Source organism: Myxocyprinus asiaticus, chromosome 13 (assembly GCF_019703515.2).
Source record: "Myxocyprinus asiaticus isolate MX2 ecotype Aquarium Trade chromosome 13, UBuf_Myxa_2, whole genome shotgun sequence".
In the NCBI taxonomy this organism is placed as follows: Eukaryota; Metazoa; Chordata; class Actinopteri; order Cypriniformes; family Catostomidae; genus Myxocyprinus; species Myxocyprinus asiaticus.
The window spans coordinates 31,078,083-31,101,979 of NC_059356.1; the positions used below are offsets into that span (position 1 = coordinate 31,078,083).

Consider the following 23,897-nt stretch of genomic DNA (forward strand, 5'->3'; position numbering starts at 1 on the left):
ATTAAATCACTTGAGCCTCTCAGTAGCCTTAAAGGGACATTGCCAGAAACCACTTCTTTTTTGGAAGTGAAATATTTAGTTAATTACTGAGAAAAGAGACCAGTGGGGGCAGGGCTAGGAGTCAATCCAAGTATGAAAAGTTTCTTTCTATATAACTTATTATGTAGATCTCCCATAACTCTTCTCTAACCCAGGACTCAGTCTTTGACCAAAGGTAGCAGTGAACATATGTCTGCGAGGATAAGACATAGACCGGCAGGGAGAAGAGAAGTAGGAAGATGAGGAGAAAGAGTGAGAGAGACAGAAAGCTGACCTATATAAGAAAGAGGCTGAAATATTTATGGAAGTGAGTGTCCTAATTCACAAGCCACTGGGAGCATTGCGGCCTATTCCGCCAATTGCAGCTAAGGAAAAGGACAAACACACATGCTTTCATATATGCGTACACACACACTTACGGGGTGTGAGGTCTGCGGTAGTCCCTGCTTGCGGGTCATCTCCACCAGTGCTGGTCCACTGGTCTCAGTGACATAGCCTCTATCAAGTGCCGAATGGGTGTCATTCTATGGGCCAATTGGCCAATGTCAGGCTTGTTATTTGAGCCTGTTATCATAGCCATCTTCATTGGAATATGAAGGACATCCCAGCATGAAGATTTGTAACTTTACTCTAAGAAAGTGGAGACGAAGATCTGTGGTGTTACATACTGTAAATACTTCATAAAACTGCAAAAGGTGCACTTGGAAATGTTTAGAACTCAATTTCGGATCTCTGATAAAAAGTTGGATGAATGGAAAAAGTTATGTTAAGGCAATAATTTGTGAAAGAGAATTTTGAAACAGAAAGAGAGCCCCATAAGTTTTTTTTTGTTTGTTTTTATTTTTTTATGTGAGGTCTTTTAAAGAGATAGTTCACCCAAAAATTTAATTACTAAAATTACTCAGCCTCACTTCAAACATTGCTTACAGGTAGGCAAGGCTTTATCCGCAGAGTTTGCACGCAATGTGTCCTGCTCAAACTGGCTCAAATCTCAGCACCCATCCAGCAGCACAAAGGGTGAGACACACTTGGACAGATCTGACTCAGACATTCAGACGTAAGCCTACACACTCACATAGTGAATGCTTCATTATGACAGTGTCAATTAACCATGAACCACAATGGGGTCAAAGCCGCTGTATAACTGAGTAACCTTTCCTGTTTAACTGTGTAACCTATAATCATAGCCATAGTGAAGAGTCAATTACAGCAGGTCAGCTACCTGTTTGGATTGATGCATGATGCTTAGAGGAATCTGTACTGGGATAATTGTATGGTATTTTATCTTGTATCAACATCTAACCAATGGGTGTTCATTTAAGTAGGTTAAATTGTTCTGACTGGCTGGGCAAAGGCTCTGAAGGATTGCTAAGTCTCTTTGCTGTACGTAAGATTCTTATTGTAAAATTACACTCTCCGTGCTTACAAAAAGAGATGAACTTAGACCAGCATGAATCTCCATGTTTCGGTTAAACCCCCTAACCCCCATTGTTCTCAGTTACACAACAGTTCCAGGACCTTTAATTACTCTAGGTTGTTACCATGTTGTTTCCAGTCAATTCAGGCCTTTGTTTTGAGGACAGTAACTGATAGCCTTGCTTGTGATTTTAGGATTGATGCGTGTGGCTTGTTTGATGCTCACTGTCCGGGTCTGCTTGAGCAGACGAAAAAAGAGTGGAAATCAATGCTGTGTGTTTACGAGGGAGCCAGTGGAATGTGATCGGGCCTAGTTGAGCTGTACTGTACAAGCTGGAGTCTGCCGCCCCTGAAAGTCTAAACAGAATGAGAAAACATTCACACTCTCCCGCAGAGCACCCTTATACCGCTGAACAGCGTGAGAAACAGAACAATAGGTGGAACTCAGTACAGACTATGAGATTGCTTAAAATACAGCTTTATTGCATTAAATTTCCAGATGAGATGTTTAATTCCCGTCATAAGCTGGGTAAGAAAAACCTTCCCTAAATCTTTTCGACTGTTTTAAACAATGCACATGTAGGTTGAGTTTTTTCAGCAGTAAAAGCACTAGGGCAAAAACAGACCATCTTGATATTGAAATGCCTTACAGAAATAAAACTGAACACGGTAGAACAAGATGGTGAGAACATGAATACCGTCAGATAAATATTAAGGAGGCACTCACGTAAGAAGTACTCAGAGGCATCTGCTTCATAATCTGTGTCTTCTGGAAAGTGATCTATCTGCTTACACAATCCTTTGAAGTTTCCTGTAACAGTGGAACAGAGAACAGAGTTAGGTTTGTCTATAAAAAAAAGCACTACATTTAAACAACATTCATTTGAGAGAATGACCCCCCCAGGTCCAGCTATAATATAAGTCAAGGTCTTTTTATTTTCATGACCATTTTCCACCCTCTCTCTGACCCTTAGAAATAAACAACATTTTCCAATTTTTCTCATCTCTTTTAGTTCTTCATATATTTAGAAATAATAGTATTTATCCTACATGAATGTCTTTGCAGCTTAGTTTCTACAAATTAGGTGTTCTGGCTGGTGAGGAAGTTTTGAGTTCTTAAAGTCACAGTATGTTCTCATTGTACATTGACCTTTTTTATTTCAGACGATCCAGGAGATTTATCATGAAATGACCCTTAAAAAGTGCATTCTCCATGACCTTTCAGTGGGTGCTAACCTTGTTTAAAAGACCAGCATTGCTGGTAATTAGCATATGTTGTGTTTTGGATGCAGCAAGACACCAGTAAGGTCATGCCGGTTGACCAGTATTTTTCTTTCAAGTGAATAGCTCAATGGTCCACCTTCTAGAGCAGCACCAACCAACACTAACCAGCATAAACCAGCCTGGACCACCATGGATATTCATGCTGGTCTAAGCTGGTCTTTCCAGCAGGAAAGGGACACTAATTGATGTGTAAACCCAGCACACATGGACTCAGTTTGGGCTCGGCTACTCAAGCCAGCCTGATGATGCGGTTCGGAGCAGAGGCCTGTCGCAAAGGCCCCACCAGCGGCAGACGGAGCCTTGTAAACAAGAGCAGCACAGCTGGTGAAGATCTGGAGCTGCTCCAACAGCTGTGCTATGAGAAGCTCATCCCCTAATATCCGTTCATTAGGCTTACTGACTTGTTGTGTCCAGGTCCAGACACTTCTTGGCCTACTCATTGAAGAACCTGCTGCCCTCCGCTACCACCCTGGCCCATAGTGTATAACAAGTCAGTCAAGGTGAACAGTAAATGTGGGCCTGCAAACAGCCGCTATTACTACTGTCTTTGATGTGCATGGATATAAACAACGGGCATGGCACCAGGAGCACAATGCCAAGCTTCTGAAGTTTTTCAACCCTCCCCCGATTACCTCACTGCTCTCCCTCCTTCATCCCTATCTCACTTTTCCTTCCTCCCCTGTGTTTCTCTAATGATTTAATCAGGTTTCTTCTTCTTCATGGTGCCAGGTGATGCTGGGGATATTTTGGCTAGAAGGCAGAACATTAGTGGCATGATGTGGAGATGAAATGAGAGTAGAGGCCTATCAATGACGCTTTCATGTAGGAGACAGATTTACACTACTCGCTCAACTCCACACAGTCTGTTCCACTAGGGCAGGGGTGTCCAAACCTTTTTGGTCTGGGGCCAAATGGAGAAAAAAATAAGGTGCAGAGGGCCGCATCACTGTAATTATTTAAAAAATGTTTAGAAGCTACTAGATTGCCACTATGCATAATCTTTATATTGTACGCTTAATATTATGCAAGTTTTAATCTTAATATGTGCTCTGTGGTATGCTTGTATAGGCCCTACATGTAAATAAAGGATAGGGTATTTCACTCACAAAGAACTCTTATAATGGAACAGTGATGCATCTTATACAAAATATTATACTCATTTATTCACATTTTTATCTTTTTTGAAGTCCATTCAGTGGCACTGCAAAGAACATAGATCTGCTAATGAGTGTTGGGTGTGACCCATCACAATAATCAGAATCAGATTACATTTTATCACTTTATGAAGTTATGCAAGGAATTACTCATTATTTTTCAAGGAATTACTCTTGATAGCCATACAATTATAACTTCTGTTCTGTTGTTAATTGCGTTACAAATATGATTTTAATTTGATCACAATTATTGTGCTTCATTTTATTTTGTAGACGTGCATGTGCAAGCTGAGCGCACGCATCAGGCACAGATGTGTAAGTGTTTTAAGCGCTCTCTCCTACTGTACGTCCTCACTCAAATGGCACTGAGACGCCCATGAATCATTTTTCTTGTTTCAACGAAATATCAGAACGAACCAATTGGTAATACTTCCCAGTGTTACAGAGGACGTTCTGGAAGAGTATGCTCGGTTGTGCGCACTCAATAAACTCTGTTCAGCCACGCGTACAACAGCAGCTCTACTCAGTTGTATGATGTGAGGTATTGGGACATTTTAACAAGAATAAATACATGAGTAAAGTATCTAACCTGATGTCAATCCTTTAATAAATGCATAATTCTTTCTGCGGGGCACTTCATCCTTGGAAATAAGGAGTATTCCAAACTCCTGTTGAACTCTGCCAGTGGATGAAGCTGGTGATGACACAGAACTCACTAGCGAAGATGATGCGCTGTGAATAGCGGCTGCACGTGATAGCGGCATCCAGTGCCCAGAATATGAATTTCAGAAAATTTCTCCATAGCGGTCAGCATTGGAGCAGTCGGAGGGCCGCAGATGGCCTGAGGGCCGGACTTTGGACACTCCTGCACTAGGGTTTCCGGACAAGCAGAAAGATAGCAGACACACAGTACCTTCTACTTTTGACAAGATTACTCTTTTTATTAAGTTTTATTGTATTTTTTTTTTTAGTCTATTTTGGCTTTCATTATTGGTGGTTTTCATAGAAAATAGAATAATACATTTGAAAGACACTGAAGCTGAAGCTAGGTGTTTTGAGTGTACATGGATAAGAATCAAAAGATCCTTATTGTTCATGGGTAATATTAAGTACTTTTTCTATGTTAAAATACATTACCCTATTTAAGTTATTAATAGTAAATGCACATACAAGAAGTAAGCCATTTTTAGGGTAATTTCCCTGAAAAGTGTTAAAACTGTGGCTAAAAATCACTTTGAGCATTAACTTGAGTATCCCGTCCAGCTTAACACAGCAACACTGGCTTAATCAATGGCATAAGTTTTGGGTGGGACTGAGTTTGTTTGACCAATAGAAAATGTTGAGGAATGTTCAGAAAACCAGTTTGATCACAATTTTTTTTTTATTATTATTATAATTTTTTTTTTTTTTTTCAAATTCTGTTTGATGATGCTAGTGACAGAAATTACACACTTTAAGCTTTGTCTCTGGAGTCTCAATTTATAAAGCCTGAACCTTAAAAGCTGAAAAGGTTATGAATGAAATTTGGAAAGCAAATCACTTCCAAAATGAACCTCTCAAAAGCCGGAATACTCTCCTCTATTTGAGGACAAATGGCAATTTAAATTATGTCAAATTGGTCAATTGATATAGCTTAATATACAGTATAATGCCATGTATTTCCATGTTACATGTTATACATTCCATAGAATAACAGTAGCATCTTTTACTTTAAGTTTTTCAGATATTGAATTTTTCGCTGTTCAAAAGCCGATTGAGGTAGATTTTAATGCATTGAATGAATGTGCAACATGGCTAACAGCATTATGTTCAAATTGATTCAGGGGTTTAGACAGTGGTTAAATGGGAACCTCAGCACACACACAGTGTTGTGTGAGACACCCCTTAATCTTCAGAGGATCAAATATGAAAGTGCTGAGTGTGTATGTGTGTTTATTTGTGTGTGTTCATTGCTCTGCTTCACCTTCCTGTGCTCTGGCACACAATCAAACATTGCACATTGATTTCTATCAATGAGCTCTGCGGCAATTAGCTGAAGCAGGGGTAGGATAGAAGAGAGAGAGAAAGAGAGAAACAGAGAGAGAGAGAAAGAGAGAAGGTGAAGATGAAGATGAAAGGGAAGAGCAGAACAGTAAAGTAAGGAAAGAGAGGGAAGAATAGAACAGATATAAAAAGCATAAAGAATGAAGGGAAAGGTATACCAAATAATAAGATACAGTGCATATTGATTTTGTACACAGCTATATTAGGAACATAAACCTCCTCACAGCTGCAATGTTATATCTATACTCTAGTTTCACATATAGGCACTGTCTAAATTCTTATAATAATTTTGTTTTTTAATCTGCAAAATTCATCTTTTAATCTCAGAACAAAATTGGTATATATATATATATATATATCAGAATCTATCTTTGACATGTCTCTCACATAGTCAATGCCACATGATGCAGTTTGTCATTAGCTAAATGAGGCACAAGGACCTTAGTCAGGGTCAACAGCATATTTAGTTTTATGCGAATGAAAGAATGAAAATGAGGCTGTAGGTGATAGATTTCTTGATACACATTTAATATTCACAGCCCATGTTTTCCAGAGTTTTTCATCCACTGGCAATTTCATCAACTGTACAATCAATGTCCAGGTACACAACAGTAAATCCACTGAACAGACTGTAAATGTGACTCATTTTAAGTATGATGTCTGACTAAAATCTGTTATGGAGAGACTAAAACCCTATGTAAAGTAAGCAAACCTTACTTTTCTAGGTCTAGCTGGCTAACCAGGAACCATCAAACTGAGAGCAGCCAAACTTCTGTGTATGTCTACTGTCTATACTGTAAGACTTCATAAGGGCAGTTCTAACAGGTATTCGGTGTTTATAACATTGAAATTAAAGCCATTTATTAAACTTATATCACTAGCAAAGGTGAGTCAGGTGACCCTCGTGTGTCCAGGGCTGATGAAAACCACAATCTGCATCACCGACAGAGCAAATCTTACTTAATCACTGTAATGGCTGAGAGGGGTCGTCGAATCCCTTCCTCATAAAGCATGTAATTATCATTATGCTTGGGGGGAGGGGTCATGAGAAGAAGGGAAGACAGTGGAGATGGGGAGGGAGGGCAGCAAATTTATAAGTGCTTGTGCGGCAGAAATCCCCGGTCAGCCCACGCACCAGGCTTTCCCGGTCAGCATCAGTCGATGAAACTCCATCCCTTGTGTTCTCACTTACGTACCCTTTTCTCTCCCTTCATTGGATGTTTGGTTTTCATAGTCAGTGTTTGAGAACAGAGGCCATTTTTAAGTTTTTTAAGTGTATTTTGTTTATTTTTTATTATTAGACATTATCTTTGGCATTAAATTCCTTAAATGTTAAGGGTGGGAAGAAAATCAGCAGGTACGGTACCTGGCAATACAATATTGATATCTGGGTCATTATATAATATTGTGATTCTTAATATTTAGTGTATAGTTATTCAAAGCTGTGATATATTGTGATCTTTTGGTCCTTTTTCTTCTTTTATCTGCATTGGACTTTTACTTTGTGCAATTATATTCTTAACTCGTTTTAGTCGAATAGATATAATTAAGTGTTCGTTGACATAATGCTGCAATACGTTTCGCAAAACAGAAAGCAACAGCACTAACATCCAATGGCAAAAAAAGCTCAGTGTAGGTGCTCCACCAAAAAAGGGGAAAACAGTTTCAAAAGAAAAAAGTACCAAAAATAGAACATTTATTATAATCCCACCTTTCTAAAAATTAAACTACAAATATTAATTATTGGTATGAGAATATTTATATTGTATAGTGAGGCAAGATGTACATTTTTACCACCCCTATTTAATGCAATTCATTTTTTTTTTTCATAATTTTTCTCACTGTCTCTCTAAAGTAATTGATTAAAGGGACAGTTCACCCAAAAATGAAACTTCTCTCATCATTTACTCACCCTCATACCATCCCAGATGTGTATGACTTTCTTTCATCTGCTGAACTCAAATGAAGGTTTTTAAAAGAATATTTCAGCTCTTTTGGTCCATACAATGCCAATGGGTGCCAAAATTTTGAAGCTCCAAAAATCACACAAGTCAGCATAAAAGTAATCCATAAGACTCCAGTGGTTAAATCAATGTCTTCAGAAGCGATATGATAGGTGTGGGTGAGAAACAGATAAATATTTAAATTGATTTTTTACTTTTGAGGCCAGGGGAGTGAGGTTAACACACTGCACAGCTACCTACCAGCTGGCTACCGTTAAATAAACACAATAATACACAGAACATGCAAATACTGGGTTAATAATAATTTTTTAATTACACTGCACATTTTTACTTACTGTATACTTTTTACTAAAAGTATATTTTTAATCAACATTTTATAATCAACTTGTCGGGAGTGCACTTATAATGCCTTAAAATGCTGCCTGCGTAGGTAGTTTGCTAGGTTTTGGAACAAAGCAGTTTTGTCTACTCAAGATTGAACTGGAATGCTTCTCACTCCAGTAACTATATCTAGCTACAGTTGCTGTCTTCACTCTTTCTTCCTCATTGTTTCATTTTCCCTTTTGTCCTTTTGAAGATGAATGGCCGCAGAAAAATTGTCAAGCTCATTGCCCAATGAGGTTAGATTACTGTGCAAAAAAATTCGATTTTTACTTTAATTGTAATCTTTATCTTGCCATGCTTTTCTCTTCTGCACAATTTCCATTCAGTGTGAAAGATTACAGTAGGATTATTAAAGATAATTGGGAGCATTCTCCTCCAGTCCTCCTCCCTCTTCATATCCACCCTTCACTCGGCTCATTAGATATCTGAAGCTGCTCTCCTTAAAGGAATAGTTCACCCAGAAATCATCATATACTCACCATCATGTTGTTCCAAACCTGTATGCCCTTCTTTAAAACAATGGAACACAAAGGAGATGTTAGGCAAAATGTTAGGAACTCCTTTCACTTACATTGCATCTTTTTCCAAGCAATGAAAGTAAATGGTGACTGAGAATGAACATTCAGCCTAGCTCTGCCTAATATCTTTTGCGGTTCATTCTGTTTGAGTTTGGAATGACATGAGAATGAGTAAATGACAGAATTTTAAATTTTGGGTGAACTATCCCTTTAAGACACTGTCATAATGCAGCCCTTCTCTCTCATAGTGAATGGTAAAAAAAAAATTAAAAAAAATAAACGTTCCCTTTCACTGCTCACTTCCTTCCTTGCTGCTTCTAATAATGTCAAGCTTCTAGAACAACCAAGCATATTTATGTAATCCGTCATCCATTGCTGTGAGACCCCTCTGAAACCAATGTCCTATCACAGAGCACTCAAATAAGATGGACATGCAGAAGAGCCCGCCCACATACTGCTCCCCTCTAACAGTGATGTCATCTCTTTTGCCGAAGAGAAAATCAATGCTGTTGCCCACACAGTTAAAGACAGAGCTGAAGAGGGTTGGTTTGTATATGAATTTGTGAGTGTGTGTAGGGGGTGTCAATCAATTCAGTTCAACTTAGTGGAGGAGTAGGCCACATTTTTTCTCTTTGAGAGGGAAAGCTTGGCTTTTCCACCAGACTCTGCCTCAACTCATCATTTTTTTTTTTTTTTTTTTTTTACTGGCCTGTTGCAGGTGGGTGTAATAGTTTCAAAAGTTTACCAGCAGCCTCATGAGCCATGCATTATTAGTCCTTAGGTTTCCATGGTTACAGTTTAGGCCTATCTATGAGGCGCTGTATAGGGTGTAAATCAAACTTCACTTACGCAAGCATGTATGAAGCACTTGCATACACATATGTAATTTACTCACATGTACATGTATACTATGGAATGCTCAAACAAATACAGATGAAATGTTTGCACTCACCAATGTGAAAAGCAGATCGATACACCTACATTACACTCACATACGTATACATACAAACTAGAAGCATGCGCATTCACTTGTGAAACGCTCATGCATATCTACAAACTCATAGAGTATATATATATATATATATATATATATATATATATATATATATATACTCTATGTGTACACATACTTATGAAATTCCAATGCAAAGACACATTCTTTAAAGTCTGTATATATGTGCACGTGATTTCATATGTGAATGTGCGTTACATTTTCAGTGTAAACGGAAGGCATTTCAGTGTAAAAGGATGTCTCCATCAAAATCAACATGAATTTAAGGGTGATCTTACTAGTTTTAAAGTTTATTAGTGCTTTATTTGCATCTGAACATTCATTAAATTGATTTGCATGTTAATTCTATCCTAACGAACACTGTTATTTAAAATAAATAAATAAATAAATAAATAAAATATTGCTGCCAGTGTACTACAGTTTTTGTTATTAAAAAAAAAACAAATCACTAAAATTCACAAAAATGTTATTTTCACATTCCAAAGGTTGTGGAAAAATTCTCAGTAGATAGACTGACTTAATACAGGTGAGATTATTAGGCCTACAGTAAGTTCAATTATATGCATACAAAAATTTTATTTTCACTATCCAAATGTTGTAGTAAATTCCTAGTGGATACACAGATTTACTACACCTGAGATTTTTACAGTGTGTCCAATAATACGGATACAGTATTGCATTTTTTTTAAATTACTAAAATTCACCTAAATGTTAATCTATCTAAAGTCAAATTGTATGAATACAGTGTTCAATTATTTAAAAAACAAAAAACAAAAAAACATTACATTTGACATTACATTACAAATGTTACTTAAAGAATCTGAAAGTTCCCAGTGGATACACAGACTTATTACACCTGAGATTTTTATAGTATGTCTAATTATACGGATACAGTATTCAATCATTACATTAGATTAATAATAATAATAAAAATAAATAAATAAAATATAATTAAAATAAAAAAAGGTCATTTTCAGATTCCAAAGGTTGTAGTAAGTTCCCAGTGGATACACAGACTTACTACAGGTGAGATTATTACAGTAAGCCTAATTATATGAATACAGTGTTCAATAATTTAAGAAAAAACTTCACTAAAATTCACTAAAGTGTTACTTTCACATTCCAGAGGTTGTAGCAGGCTCCTATATAGTGGGATGACTGACTTACATCAATTGAGTATTTGCCAATAGCTCTGCATTTACAGTTAATATAGTAATAAATTAGAACAGAAGGAAAATCACTACAACTGTTCAAAATTAGAATTTCACATTCCAAAGGTTGCAGTAGGCAGGTGAGTTTGATCAGGGTTGGAGCTAAACTCTGCAGATTTGACGATCCCTGTGATAGATCATACTTCACTTTTGCCAATATCAAAAGTAGTAAAATTTTAGACCTCACTGACAAGCATAAGCTATTGCATGTCAATCATAAACATAATTAATGTAAAATACTGTTCATTTTTATTATTATTTGTTATGCTTCTATTATACCTGTTCATTTCTCAAAATGCATGAATAAAGTAGGCTTTTCCCCAGATTACTAAAAGGCCTAACTCTGTAACCAGTGGAATCTCAAATTATTTTTTTTACAGCAGAATGCTACTATAGTGGACTTATTTCTGTGAAAATTTCAGGTTCCTATCTGGTCCCCCACCAGAGATATTGAACCTGAAAGTGAGGGGAATTTAAAAAAAATTGCACATTCTCGCCCCCATAAAAAAACATCATACTTACCTAGGTACCCCCTAAAAAAAAATTAAGGCTGAGACTCAAACGCTTCCCATTATAAATTGACCCTAAAAGTGGAACTTTGCGCAATCTTGAGCATTACATTAGGACTTAAGTTCTAAGTCTAAGGAACAAGAATGTGCAGAATGTTTATATATGTACATGTACCTGTAATGTGCTCTAGAGAGCTAGGACCATCCTGAGCCGAAATACTGAGGTTTCTGTAAACAACGGTATAACCAAAATGTATGTGCCATGACACAAAAATGGCTGTCGTGGTTAAAACAAATAAAATAAAAATAAAAAACTGGTGGTTTTGCAATACCAATAAATAGAGGTAATCACTCAAAAATGGTCAAGCAACCTGTATTGAACCACTTGAGATGGACTGACCCAGTCGATTTTTATCGTCCTCATTACAACCTGTAAACGCAAAAAAAGCACTGATAAACTTTAAAACTAGTAAGATCACTCTTAAGTTCATGTTGATTTTGATGGAGACTTCCTTTTACACTGAAATGCCTTCCGTTTACACTGAGAATTTAATGCACATTCACATATGAAACCACATGCACATATATACAGACTTTAAAGAATGTGTCTCTGCGTTGGAATTTTATAAGTATGTGTGCACGTAGAGTATATATATATATATATATATATATATATATATATATATATATATATATATATATATATGTATGCTTTTATGATAAATTAGTGTATAAGCATGAGTTTATGTCTGTGTGAGTGTTTAATAAGTGTATGTGCATGCATATGAGTTTGTATGTATGCATGAATGTTTTGTAAGTGTGTATGCATGCATAGAGTTTGAATGTATGCATGAGCATTTTATAGGTGTATACTGTATGCTTGTACTGAGTTTATGTATGCGTGAGTGTTCATAAGTTAATGTGCATGCATCTAGTTTGTATGTCTATGTGAGTGTAATGTATAGGTTTATCGATCTGTGTTTCACAATGGTAAGTACAAGTATTTCATATGTATTTGCTAGAGCGTTCAATAGTATATATGTTCGTGTGAGTTATTTACATATGCGTATGCAAGTGTTTCTTATATGTTTGTGTATGTGAAGTTTGATTTACACCCTATACGGAGCCTCATACCTATCGGATGGCTATATCAAGCAGACATCAAGCCCAGCGTGACTTACGTGATATAACCCATGATGCAAAAAACTGTTTTAACCAGCCTATTTTGGGTGAACTATCCCTTTAAGCTGACAGGTGCCCAAAACCAGTATAAAACCACCCAAATAGACCCACATAACCTGCTTAGATAGGCTGGAAGACCAGCTAACCACCTTAGACTAGCTTTAAAAGAAAAGTTTTCCCATTCTTTATCATTTACTTACCTTTATGCTGTCTCAAACTTAAATTAAGATATCTTGATGGAGATGTGATGTGAATGTATCCGTACAATGTAAGTCAATGGGGGCCAACACTTCCAAGCTCCAAAAAGGACATAAAGGCAGCATAAATGTAATCCATTTGATTCAAGTTGTTTAATCCAAGTAGTCATACAAGAAAGTCATACGAGTTTGAGACGGCATAAGGGTGAGGAAATGATGGGATAATTATAATTTTTGGGTGAACTATTCTTTAAGCTGTTTTTGTTTTTCAGCAGGGAAGCTAGTGAACAATATGAATGATAATTTACAATGGTTAAAGAGCCCCTAATGCTAGTACTGCATCTTAATAACCACAGACTTTGTACCAAAACCACACTTAGGTGTAGCGAGTGCTCCATGGTTACCGTTGCCCTCGGTGATGGGGATGGATCGGTGTGGGGTTAATATCTGCCGTTGGTGTGCTAACGATGTGGCCTTAATTAACGACAGTGACAGCACAAGGAACAACAGCAGTAATCGGTGTATTCATCTTAATAATCACCAGTTATTAATCTCAATAATCCTGCTGGTAAGGTGTGTGCTGGAGTGCATCTCCAGGAGAGCTCTGCTTACGCCCTCCACAGCAGGTGTCTGCTATGTGTATGTGGGTGCACATGTGCCCTGGCATAAATAATGATGCTGAAATGGTCTATGAGTGGTGTGCATTTAGGATAGTACCAGGTAAGGTGTTGTTTTGGTGGAAAATCCAGCTAAAACCAGCATCTTATGGTGGAACTAATTGATTGAAGCTGGTCATTAATGGTCATTAACTTGTACAAACTGGTTTAGGGTGTTGATCAGCAGGATGGGACTGACATAAACATAGTTAGAGATGGTAGACCACCTTGACTAACCTGGTAGAGACCTGGTTTTACTGGTTAACCATTTTCCGGAGCACAAGTTGAACAGCCTGACAACCTTAGACCTGTTTTTTTTTTTTTTTTTTTTCAGCACAGTTATCATTGAATTTATATCATCTTGAAAGCAGTTTTTCATTTGGATGAGAATTAGTTTAATAGAACATTCAAATGAGGTCACATTTGTGGTGTGGTTTCCAATCATCTGTGTTGTGACTTAGTAGGATTACATGTTCGTAGCGTGTTTCTCCTGAAATTCCAAGCATTTCTATTTATTTAAAGTTTTAAACAGGGCATGAGATGGCTTAAAAATGTTTAGACAGTGATTTGAAGTGCTAACACACATTCAAAAATGAAAATTCTGTCATCATTTACTTTCACTCGTATGGGATCAAAATCCCGTCAAATGTATTGCGGTCACAGATCCAAAAATAATAAGCGTGAATCAAAAAATAATAAGCGCAGATAAAAAAATAAGCGCAAAATTAAAAAGAAAGCACAGATAAAAATAATAAGCGCAGATAAAAATAATTAGTGCCGATCAAAATATTACAATACTGATGAATATAGAAATGCTAACATATAACTGGACTTTTTTTTTAATTACATCAAAAATCTAAAAGGCGTGCATTATTGCTGACACCTACATGCACACTTTGGAGTTGGTTGTATGCCTGTAAGTCATTTGCTTCCAATGTTACTGAAATTGTATACTCTATGTTATGGAAATGTTTGTAAATGTTTTGGATATGTATGCTCCAATGTTATCTGTATCTTTAGAGACGGTCCCTAAATTTGTGACTATTTGTGAATAAAGAACGTCCAACGTCAAGCCAACTTTATTGCATTATTTATTGACGTGGGGACGCTTGGTCACTTGTTTCTGATTTCGCTGCAGTATCATGGAAAAAGAAACTACCTGTAGCTGTGCCAATGATGCCAATGCAGGATCAGTATATAACGGCACATTCAGCAACATGGAAATGCGTATCAAGTTGGGATCTGAACTCGTGACTACATTGGTACAGCTAGTAAAAACATGCATCAAACATCCATGCCAACCCAGCCTTGTTTTTTTTATTTTTTTTTTAGATATGCAGTCAATAACCTACAAACAATGAAGTCTTAAATAATGCCTAAACTAAAGACACTGCTAACTAAATTCAGCTGACTCGATATGTGTTAATGGGCTATGATAATGGCCTACTCGGACAACACATTGTTTCCTAGAGCTGGCAGAAAATATTCAAAACAGACACAAGCAGCGTATCTATCAACCACAAATAATATAATATTTAGCAGCAGCCATCAGAGTTGCATTGGAGTGACATCACCTCCCCTCTTCGAATGATTGGCTAGAGGAGGAGCTGTCGATCAAGAACTAGTGGACCAATAGGGACGCAAAACACCCCCTGATTTACATGAAACTCTACTCACAAGTTTTGGAAAACCAAGCGCAGAACTTGGAAACAAAAGCAAAGAAAAATACAGCGTAAACATACAAAAAAATGAAAATATCAGCAAAATTGTCAGAGCACAAAAACAGTAATATAACCAAGGAAACCATGATTTTGTTTGCAATTCTGATGACTGCTTTAATTTTTCTATTGTTTATTTTGCAGAATATTTTAAATGTGTTTATATATTTTTGATTCATGCTTATTATTTTTTTTATCTGCAATTATTTATTTTTTAATTCACGCTTATTATTTTGATTCACGCTTATTATTTTTGGATCCGTGACCGCAATAATTTTGACGGGATTTTGATCCCATACACTCTCATGTTGTTCCAAACACATACCACTTTCTAACGTTAGCCTCAGTCACCTTTCACATTTAATTGCATTTTTTCTTCATTCAGTGAAAGTGAATGGAGACCGAGGTTGCCAGTCCTTAACACTCTCTTAACCCTAGAATGCAAAAAGGGGTCAAATTGACCCGATGAGGTCTGATGTTTGGAAGATTTTATCAATAAAAAATTTTATTTCCTTGATCTTCTATGAAAGCCTCAAAAATCTTGTTTGTGACCCTCGTTTTCATACTTTTTGGTCATAGTTTCAGAAAAAATAAGATTATTCTATCACTACCCAAAGACTGCATAAAGGGGGTCAAAATGACCCATTTGCATTTCCTATGGAATTTTGACTACAAATTTCAATGAGACACCCATAATGGCTTTGGAGTCAAAATCAAAGTACTCATATGATGATGATCCAGACCGGGTTGAGCTGTTGTGATTGTGACAAAGAGTTTTTTGTTTTTTGAATGAGATGCAGATGAGGTTTAGAACATTCCAGTGGAGAAGGCTGCCTGCACTATTAGATGTTTTGAATGTGTTTGTGATAAAGGCTCAGAAAGAGTCAGTTCAGGAAAAATTGCAATTATTTTAAAGAATTCTGAATTCTATCTTATAATTTGAAAACATTAAAAGTGAACAAATGAACATGAATTAAACTTTAAAACCGTTGTGAACAATCTAATTCTTTTTTTTTTTCTCCCCTTTTCTCCCCAGTTTGGTATGCCCAATTCCAATGCGCTCTAAGTCCTTGTGGTGGCGTAGTGACTCGCCTCAATCTGGGTGGTGGAGGACAAATCTCAGTTGCCTCCGCGTCTTAGACCATCAGTCCGCGCATCTTATCACGTGGCTTGTTGAGTGCGTTACCGCAAAGACATAGCGCGTGTGGAGGCTTCATGCTATTCTCCGCGCCATCCACACACAACTCACCACGCACCCCACTGAGAGCAAGAACCACATTATAGCGACCATGAGGAGGTTATCCCATGTGACTCTACCCTCCCTAGCAACCGGGCCAATTTGGTTGCTTAGGAGACCTGGCTGGAGTCACTCAGCACACCCTGGATTCGTACTTGTGACTCCAGGGGTGGTAGTCAGCATCTTTACTCGCTGAGCTACCCAGGCCCCCGAACAATCTAATTCTTAAATTCTTGAAGATAAAGACACAAACAGGATAACTTTTCTTGGAAAAAAATCCATTGAAACCAATATGGGTCATTTTGACCCACTTTATGCATTTGTGTAGGTTTTTTGGGTCATGCATTTTAGGGTTAACATCTCCTATTGTGTGCAATGGAAGTTAAAAAAAGTAATTTGGAATGATATGAGGGTGAGTAAATGACAACAGAATTTTTATTTTGGTGCACTATCCTTTTCTTTCTTATCTGTTCTGCACTTTTTTATCTTTTCTTTCCCTTCTTTTTCAGATAAGTCACTTATATTAGTCTTGTCTCCTACATTCTTTTTAACCCCACCCTTGATTGTGTCTCTACCTGCCTTTCTCGTCAGTGACAGCGTGTGAAGTGTGGGAATTGCTGATGTCCTATCTCAACCAAAGCTCAAAAATTCCTAAAATGTGTGCCTTTGGTACCGCTGTGCACCAACTACAGAAAGCGGTACACTGGGACTGCAGTCAGAGTATCTGACCCAGCTGAAATTCACATCAAAGCTACAGAGATGATCCTTCACGCTTTCCCTCCACTGGAGAGCTAATCTGAGACTCCAGACCAGTTACCAGGAACCAGGTCATCAGAATTGACAGACCAAGTAAATGGAGAGAGAAAGCAAGGGAGATAGGGACAGAGATAGCAAAAGAAATGGTTGGAAATAATGTTTGGGAGAAGAGTATGCTAGAGTGGATGCCATTGAGTAAATTATAATGTAAGAAAAGTAAAAATAGCAGAGAAAGAGAGACTCCAGTTTGATGATAAGGAGCAAAACGATCTCCATGTTGAGAATTTGGTGTTAAGGACTCCATGAAATCAAAGTTTTGGGTTTTTTAATCAACATGGTCTCATAGAATCACATTACTATACATTTTTGCCAAGTGATTTTTACATGGCTTGTTGTACATATTGCAGCTGATTCCTGATGAAATATACACTAGAGGTGATACAACAATTACTTTTTTTACTTTCACACAAATCTCAAGCAAAACAGCAGATTATCAGTTCATAAACACTTACTTTTCACCCTGTACCTCACACATCAAAACACTTTAACTACAGCACATGGCTTGTAAGGCAATACATTAGCACTATATAACCAACTTCATTAACAATCTTGCTTGAGTGCGATCAAATTTGCACAGTGGCCTAACTGAAAAAGTATTTTACTTGCAATGCAAGAGGAAGGGAGATCGGTTTTGTTGATTTAAAACTCTATAGAGCATTAACCTTAAAAACCTCAACTGTTTTTCATCTCACATTTGAGCTGTTTGAATTGGTTTGAATGTGAGTGAGTGAGAGGAGGAGATGCCTCAGACCAAGCTCCTTGCTCAGACTGCTGCAAAAACTAATTTTGTGTAAAAAAAAAGTACCAGGACCCATAGAAACAGCTGCTAATATGGGATCTACATATGAATATCTATGCAGAGGCAGTCTGATCTCCTCGTCAACGCACAAACCAAAAAGCAAAATGCTGGCTGGAAGCGAACATTTTTAGTGAAAAAAGTTTTAAACATTGGTCTATTTCTTACACACACCTAGCCTTATGCTTCACAAGACATGAAATAGACTGGAATCTTTTTGGATTATTTTTATGATGGCTATATGTATTTTTTGGAGCTTAAAATATCTGTCACCTACAGAGCTGAAATATTCTTCTAAAATTCTTAATTTGTATTCTGATGAAGAAAGCCAGTCATACACACCTTGGATGGCATGAGAGTGAGTAAATTATGAGAGAATTTACATTTTTTGGGAGAATTATTCCTTTAAACTTAAAAATCTCATCTGTTTGGGAGAAAATTTAACTCACTTTTAGTGCCACTCAGTGGACATTGCACCTTGAAACTGCCAAGATATGCGTAATGAACCACGTTATATATCTTTTTGCAGACATGTCGCCATAGTCGCATCATTTTCATGATACCAGGCTGTTTTTAGTCAATATCTGCTTTGAGGCCATCTATAAAAATATATCGGACCAACAATATTGATGACATCATCTTGCACTCATGGGCGTATCCAAATTTTTGTCCAATCAAATGCTTTCTAGAATGAGAACACCACTTGCTTATGCTTTTGAAAAGCAATAGCAAGTAGCAATTCATGGTAAATAGTTATGATGCAAACTAATGGCTATTGGCTATTTAAAAGAAAAGGGTTCAATACGTCCCACCCCAACTTTCTGTCTGAATAGGAATTATGTCAACACAGGAAAGAAAACTGCCAAGACATTTCATGGGTTCTTCAAAGGTGTGTTCAGCTTTAATTTTGAAGCGTGTCACTACTTTGTGGTCAAACCAACCATTTCCACTTGTCCCTCTCCTTTTCTCCCAAACATATAGAGAAGGAGGGAGAGGGGAACGGTGAAAAGCTCACACTTCAAATGTCATTCTGTCTATTTATTGCACATGGTGTCACTAGTAGGACAACAGTTGTTCTTATCCTAGTTTCCAGGCAAACTTTTTTTGGGTCATCCTCAATTCATTTTTCACCTTCAAGAAAAGAGCAGAAGAATGGAACAGAGCTCAGAAAGAATGGTACAGACACATTCATTAAAGAAAGGACCACAGACCCAGACATGTGAGACTTAATGAAAGGTGAAGATGTGCAAAAGTTTAGGAAAGAAAAAATGCATGACCATAAAAAGGACTTGAGAGTACAAGGAAAGAGGGCAGTGGACACATAGTATTGGCACGGCTCCTCGCCATGCTGTGGGAAAGAAAATACACAGGAAAAAGGAGGATAAGGGTGATGGGGGTAAAACTTGAATAGAATGAATGAGGACATGGGGAGAGAGGAAAGGAGAAGAATGGGGTGTACAGCCAATTGGGACTGGAGGGCGTTCTAAAAACAGCTAATCTGCATGTGCTGTTCTTTTCTCGCCTCCCTCTTCTTTTTATCCTTCTCTCAGTATCTATATCAGGATGCAGAACACTGTGTTCAAGTCGCCTGAAAGGTGTTTAATCCCACATACAGTACACTACACAAGCCCTGCTTTATCACATATCTAAAGGTTGAGTGTGTTAAAAGAGTAATGTGACCAGTCCTAGTCCAGTGATTCCCATCCAGGGTTACACAAAGGGGTAGTTCAGCCAAAAAGCAATATATTTGGCTGTATGGTAGTCTACTTTAACTATCCCTTAAAGTAGGTTCCACTGTACTTCAGAAAGATTATATTTTGCTTCGTTAATCTAAAACCAGAAATTACGACTTTATAAGAGCAGAATATCGATGCTACTTGGTGAGTCTGTTTTCCACCCACAGTATTGCTAGATGTTTTTTGATTAAAAGTGACTTTAAAAATATCAATAGTAAGAGCTGTTAAAATTAATTATCGCGGTTAACACATTTACCAATTTGACATTTCATTCAGCTCCGTGTGAGTTCTAAACACTGGTTGGAATAGGGCGTTACCTTTGCAATATGTCCGCCAGGGGTCATTACACTGACACACACACCACAAGCACACACAACAGCGATTCTGTAGCTGCGTTCCACTTCAAAGTTTTATGCCCTCCACTCGCTAACTTCCCTCCGTCTCATGAACTCGGATGTACATCATAGCTTATGTTGCGTGAGTGCCCACTACTGGTGGAACCCGTGCAATTGGTTGAAATGGAATTGCACTTGAGCACATGATCACTTAGAGCCCATTGTCGCTCTTGCAATTGGGATAATATTATTTTGTGGAATTATTTGCCTATTTTAGCACCTGAGAAGAAAAAGTCTTCAGAAATAGATGCAATTAAAGATTCAGGTAAAGTTTAGTTGTAATTTTAGAGACTTATATATAAATCTTGTCATGTATAAATAATTTTTTTATTAGAATTAATTGTTTGAAAGGATTAATCAAGTTTTACACAAATGATAATGGTAACATTGCAATGAACACATGACTTTTATGACTGTGTCAGTTTAAGGTAGCTACAAGTATTATGCAGTTAAATCTCAATATAACTCTTCAAAACTGCTTATTTTACCTAACTTTGCCTACAGCGTAAACAGATTTCCATTATATCATTCACTAGAGTTGTGTGTGGTAGGGGTTGATGAAGCCTGATCTGCTGTTACGTCACAATCGAGTTGCATTGTGGGATATGGAGCTGCCTTAAGCGTACATCTGTGTAGGCTCGCGTAGGCTCTGTGTAGGGTCTGTCAGCAGAAACTTCCCTTGCCCACTGAACAAAGTGGAACGGACTTCCAAAATGGTGGTGGGGATTCCCCCGAGGGGAAGTGCTTAAGAAAGTTAGTGAGTGGATGTTAAAAGTGAAGTGGAACACAGCCTGTGTCAATGATCAAGTGATAGAGAAAGGACAGCTTAACCATATTGTTTGAACAAAACAAACCCTGATAGGACCTGTGAAAAGCTGCATTCACTTGACTCACTGGAGTGAAGCATCAGCGTCTCCCCGGTGCAGTGATGCGCTTCCGTCTTACTGGACAATGGACTCTATGCACGGTTACTTCCGCATTTTGCACTTACATCCTGCACAGTGCTATCTTCCTACACTGATTAATGATTCAAGACGACTTGGGGGAAATTACTGTTCACACATGTTATTTACAGGAGTTTCTGCAGGTGACAGTGGACAATATCCATCGCACATTGAGACACGGAGCTGTTTTAAAAAGAAGTGGGGGTGTGATAGCGTGTATTTCAAGTTATATCAACCACAATGAGGGTGAATATTCACAAGCCATAGACCAGCACTGGCTTAGCAGGTCCCTGTTTCCAGCTGGCGGTGTGTGATGGGCAGACCGCTGTGTGCCTCGTAGGCAGTGCACCAGGCCGTCACGTAACCTCCCCCAACGCTCTTATGAGTGTCGAACGGTCCTTCAGGAACAAGTCGACTGCCCAACGATCGGGACAGGCTAGCCCAGCCAAGGCCTCTTTTCCTCTCTTTTCTCCCCAAAAAGAGTGGAATTTGTTAACTGAATGGGAGCCATAAGTGTCTGCAGAGACCACACACTGACCAAAAAGGGGGGGGGGGTATTTTGAGTGGAATACATCACATGGTCTTACCGAGTCTTGTCAGAAGTATGTCATGTGGAGAGGTCCCATGTAGGTCCTACCCGAAGGGGGAGGAGTTTCTACAGAGCATGGCGACTGAGGGCAGAGGGGCCTCTGCCCAAGGAAGACGCAGTTTACCGACAGGGAAATGATTTTGCGGAAAATATCACATGGGGTCGCCTTTGGGGAACCAGCACATGTGGAGCACCTACCTCAGTACAGAGTCTCATTAGCACACGTACTGGGCCGGCAGTGAGTTCCTCTGCAAACTCAACTGCCAGAGGGCTAAGGAGGAAAGTCATCCAGGGATCACACTCTGTGAACATGACTGGGAGTCAAGAGCACTTGTCTTCACCTCAAGGGAGGGGTAAGGCGCTATGCGCAAGCAGTACACCCGTCCAGCTGTCCCGGAACTTACCTGCTTGTGCCTGCCAATACTCGGGACGAGACCGGCTCAACCCAGAGATTGTAGAACCTCGCAAAGGTGTTGGGTGCTGCCCAGCCCGCTGCTCTGCAGATATCTGCCAAAGAGGTGCCACTGGCCAGGGCCCAGGAGGCCGCCACACTCCTGGTGGAATGGACTCGTAACCCCGCAGGGGGTGGCATGTCCTGAGCCTGATATGCCATCCCGATGGTGTCAATGACCCAGTGGGCGATCCTCTGTTTGGAGACAGCACTTCCTTTCTGCTGTCCACCAAAGCAGACAGAGAGCTGCTCGGAGCTTCTAAAGCTCTGCGTGCGATCCAAATAGATGCATAAAGCTCGCACCGGACACAGCAATGCCAAGGCTGGGTCTGCCTCCTTCTGGGGCAGCGCTTGCAGGTTCACCACTTGATCCCTAAAAGGGCTCGTGGGAACCTTGGGCACATAGCCCGGTCGGGGTCTCAGGATCACGTGAGAGTTATCCGGACCAAACTCCAGGCACGATTCACTGACAGAGAACACCTGCAGGTCCCCTACCCTTTTGCTGGAGGTGAGTGCAGTCAGGAGGGAAGTCTTCAAAGAGAGTGCCTTAAGCTCAGCTGACTCCAAGGGCTCAAAGGGAGCTCCCTGTAGACCCCGAAGGACTACATAGAGGTCCCCACGAGGGGACAAGGCGCAGTCTGGAGGGATTCAACCTCCTAGCGCCTTTCAGGAACCTGATGATCAAGTCGTGCTTCCCCAAGTACTTACCATCTACTGCATCATGATGAGCCAAAATAGCGGCAAGGTGGAGGGGGACAGCCGCCCCTCCAACCTCTCCTGCAGGAAGGAAAGCACTGATCTGACTGCGCAACTCTGGGGGTCTTCGTTTCGGGAAGAACACCACTTAGGGAACAGACGCCACATCAAGGCATACAGGCGCCTCGTAGAGGGAGCCCTAGCCTGAGTGATCATGTCTACCACCCCGGGTGGTAGGCCACTTAGGTCTTCCACGTCCCGTCCAAGGGCCAGACTTGGAGATTCCAGAGGTCTGGTTGCTGGTGCCAGATGGTGCCCCGTCCCTGAGAAAGAAGGTCCTTCCTCAGGGGAATTCACCGGGGGGAGGGGGGGGTGCTGTCGCGAGGAGCATGAGATCTGAGAACCACATCTGGGTGGGCCAGTAGTGTGATACTAGGACGATCTGCTCCTCGTCCTCCCTGACCTTGCAAAATGCATATTTGCATAGTCCAGGGGGCCAGCTGTGTGCGAGCGCATCTATACCGAGGGGTGCCTCGGTCAGGGCATACCAAAGTGGGCAGTGGGAGGATTCCCGGGAAGCAAACATGTCTACCTGTGCTCAACCGAATCAACTCTAAATCAGCTGGACCACCTGAGGGTTGATCTCCACTCTCCCCTGAGGGTAACCTGATGTGACAGGGGGATGGAGTGGTCTGTCGACCAGCTCCAGAGAAGCGGGTCTCCTCGCCCCTGGGTCACCCGTCTCGAAGCCTTCCTTGGGTTCTTAGCGGCCAGCCGCGAGATGGGTGCCGTCTGTTCCTGCAGAGGGCTCCACGCCAGAGCCGGGCCACGGGGGTGGGCTGCAGCGGAGCCGGTGTTGTTGCTGCAGGAGGACGCCCTTGGTGACGAGCAGACAGGGTGCAGGTTCTTAAGCCGTGCTGGGGCAGGATATGTTGTAAGGCCTCCGTCTG

General features: G+C 39.6%; 1 protein-coding gene across 1 annotated transcript in view; it reads right to left on the bottom strand.

Annotated features, from left to right (window-relative positions):
• LOC127449782 (voltage-dependent calcium channel gamma-2 subunit) overlaps nt 1-23,897 on the bottom strand; it is a 108,191-nt gene that overhangs the window by 34,158 nt on the left and 50,136 nt on the right. The window contains exon 2 of the mRNA XM_051713327.1: nt 2,183-2,266. Within this exon, the coding sequence (XP_051569287.1) occupies nt 2,183-2,266 (84 nt within the window). The remainder of the gene's footprint in view (nt 1-2,182; nt 2,267-23,897) is intronic.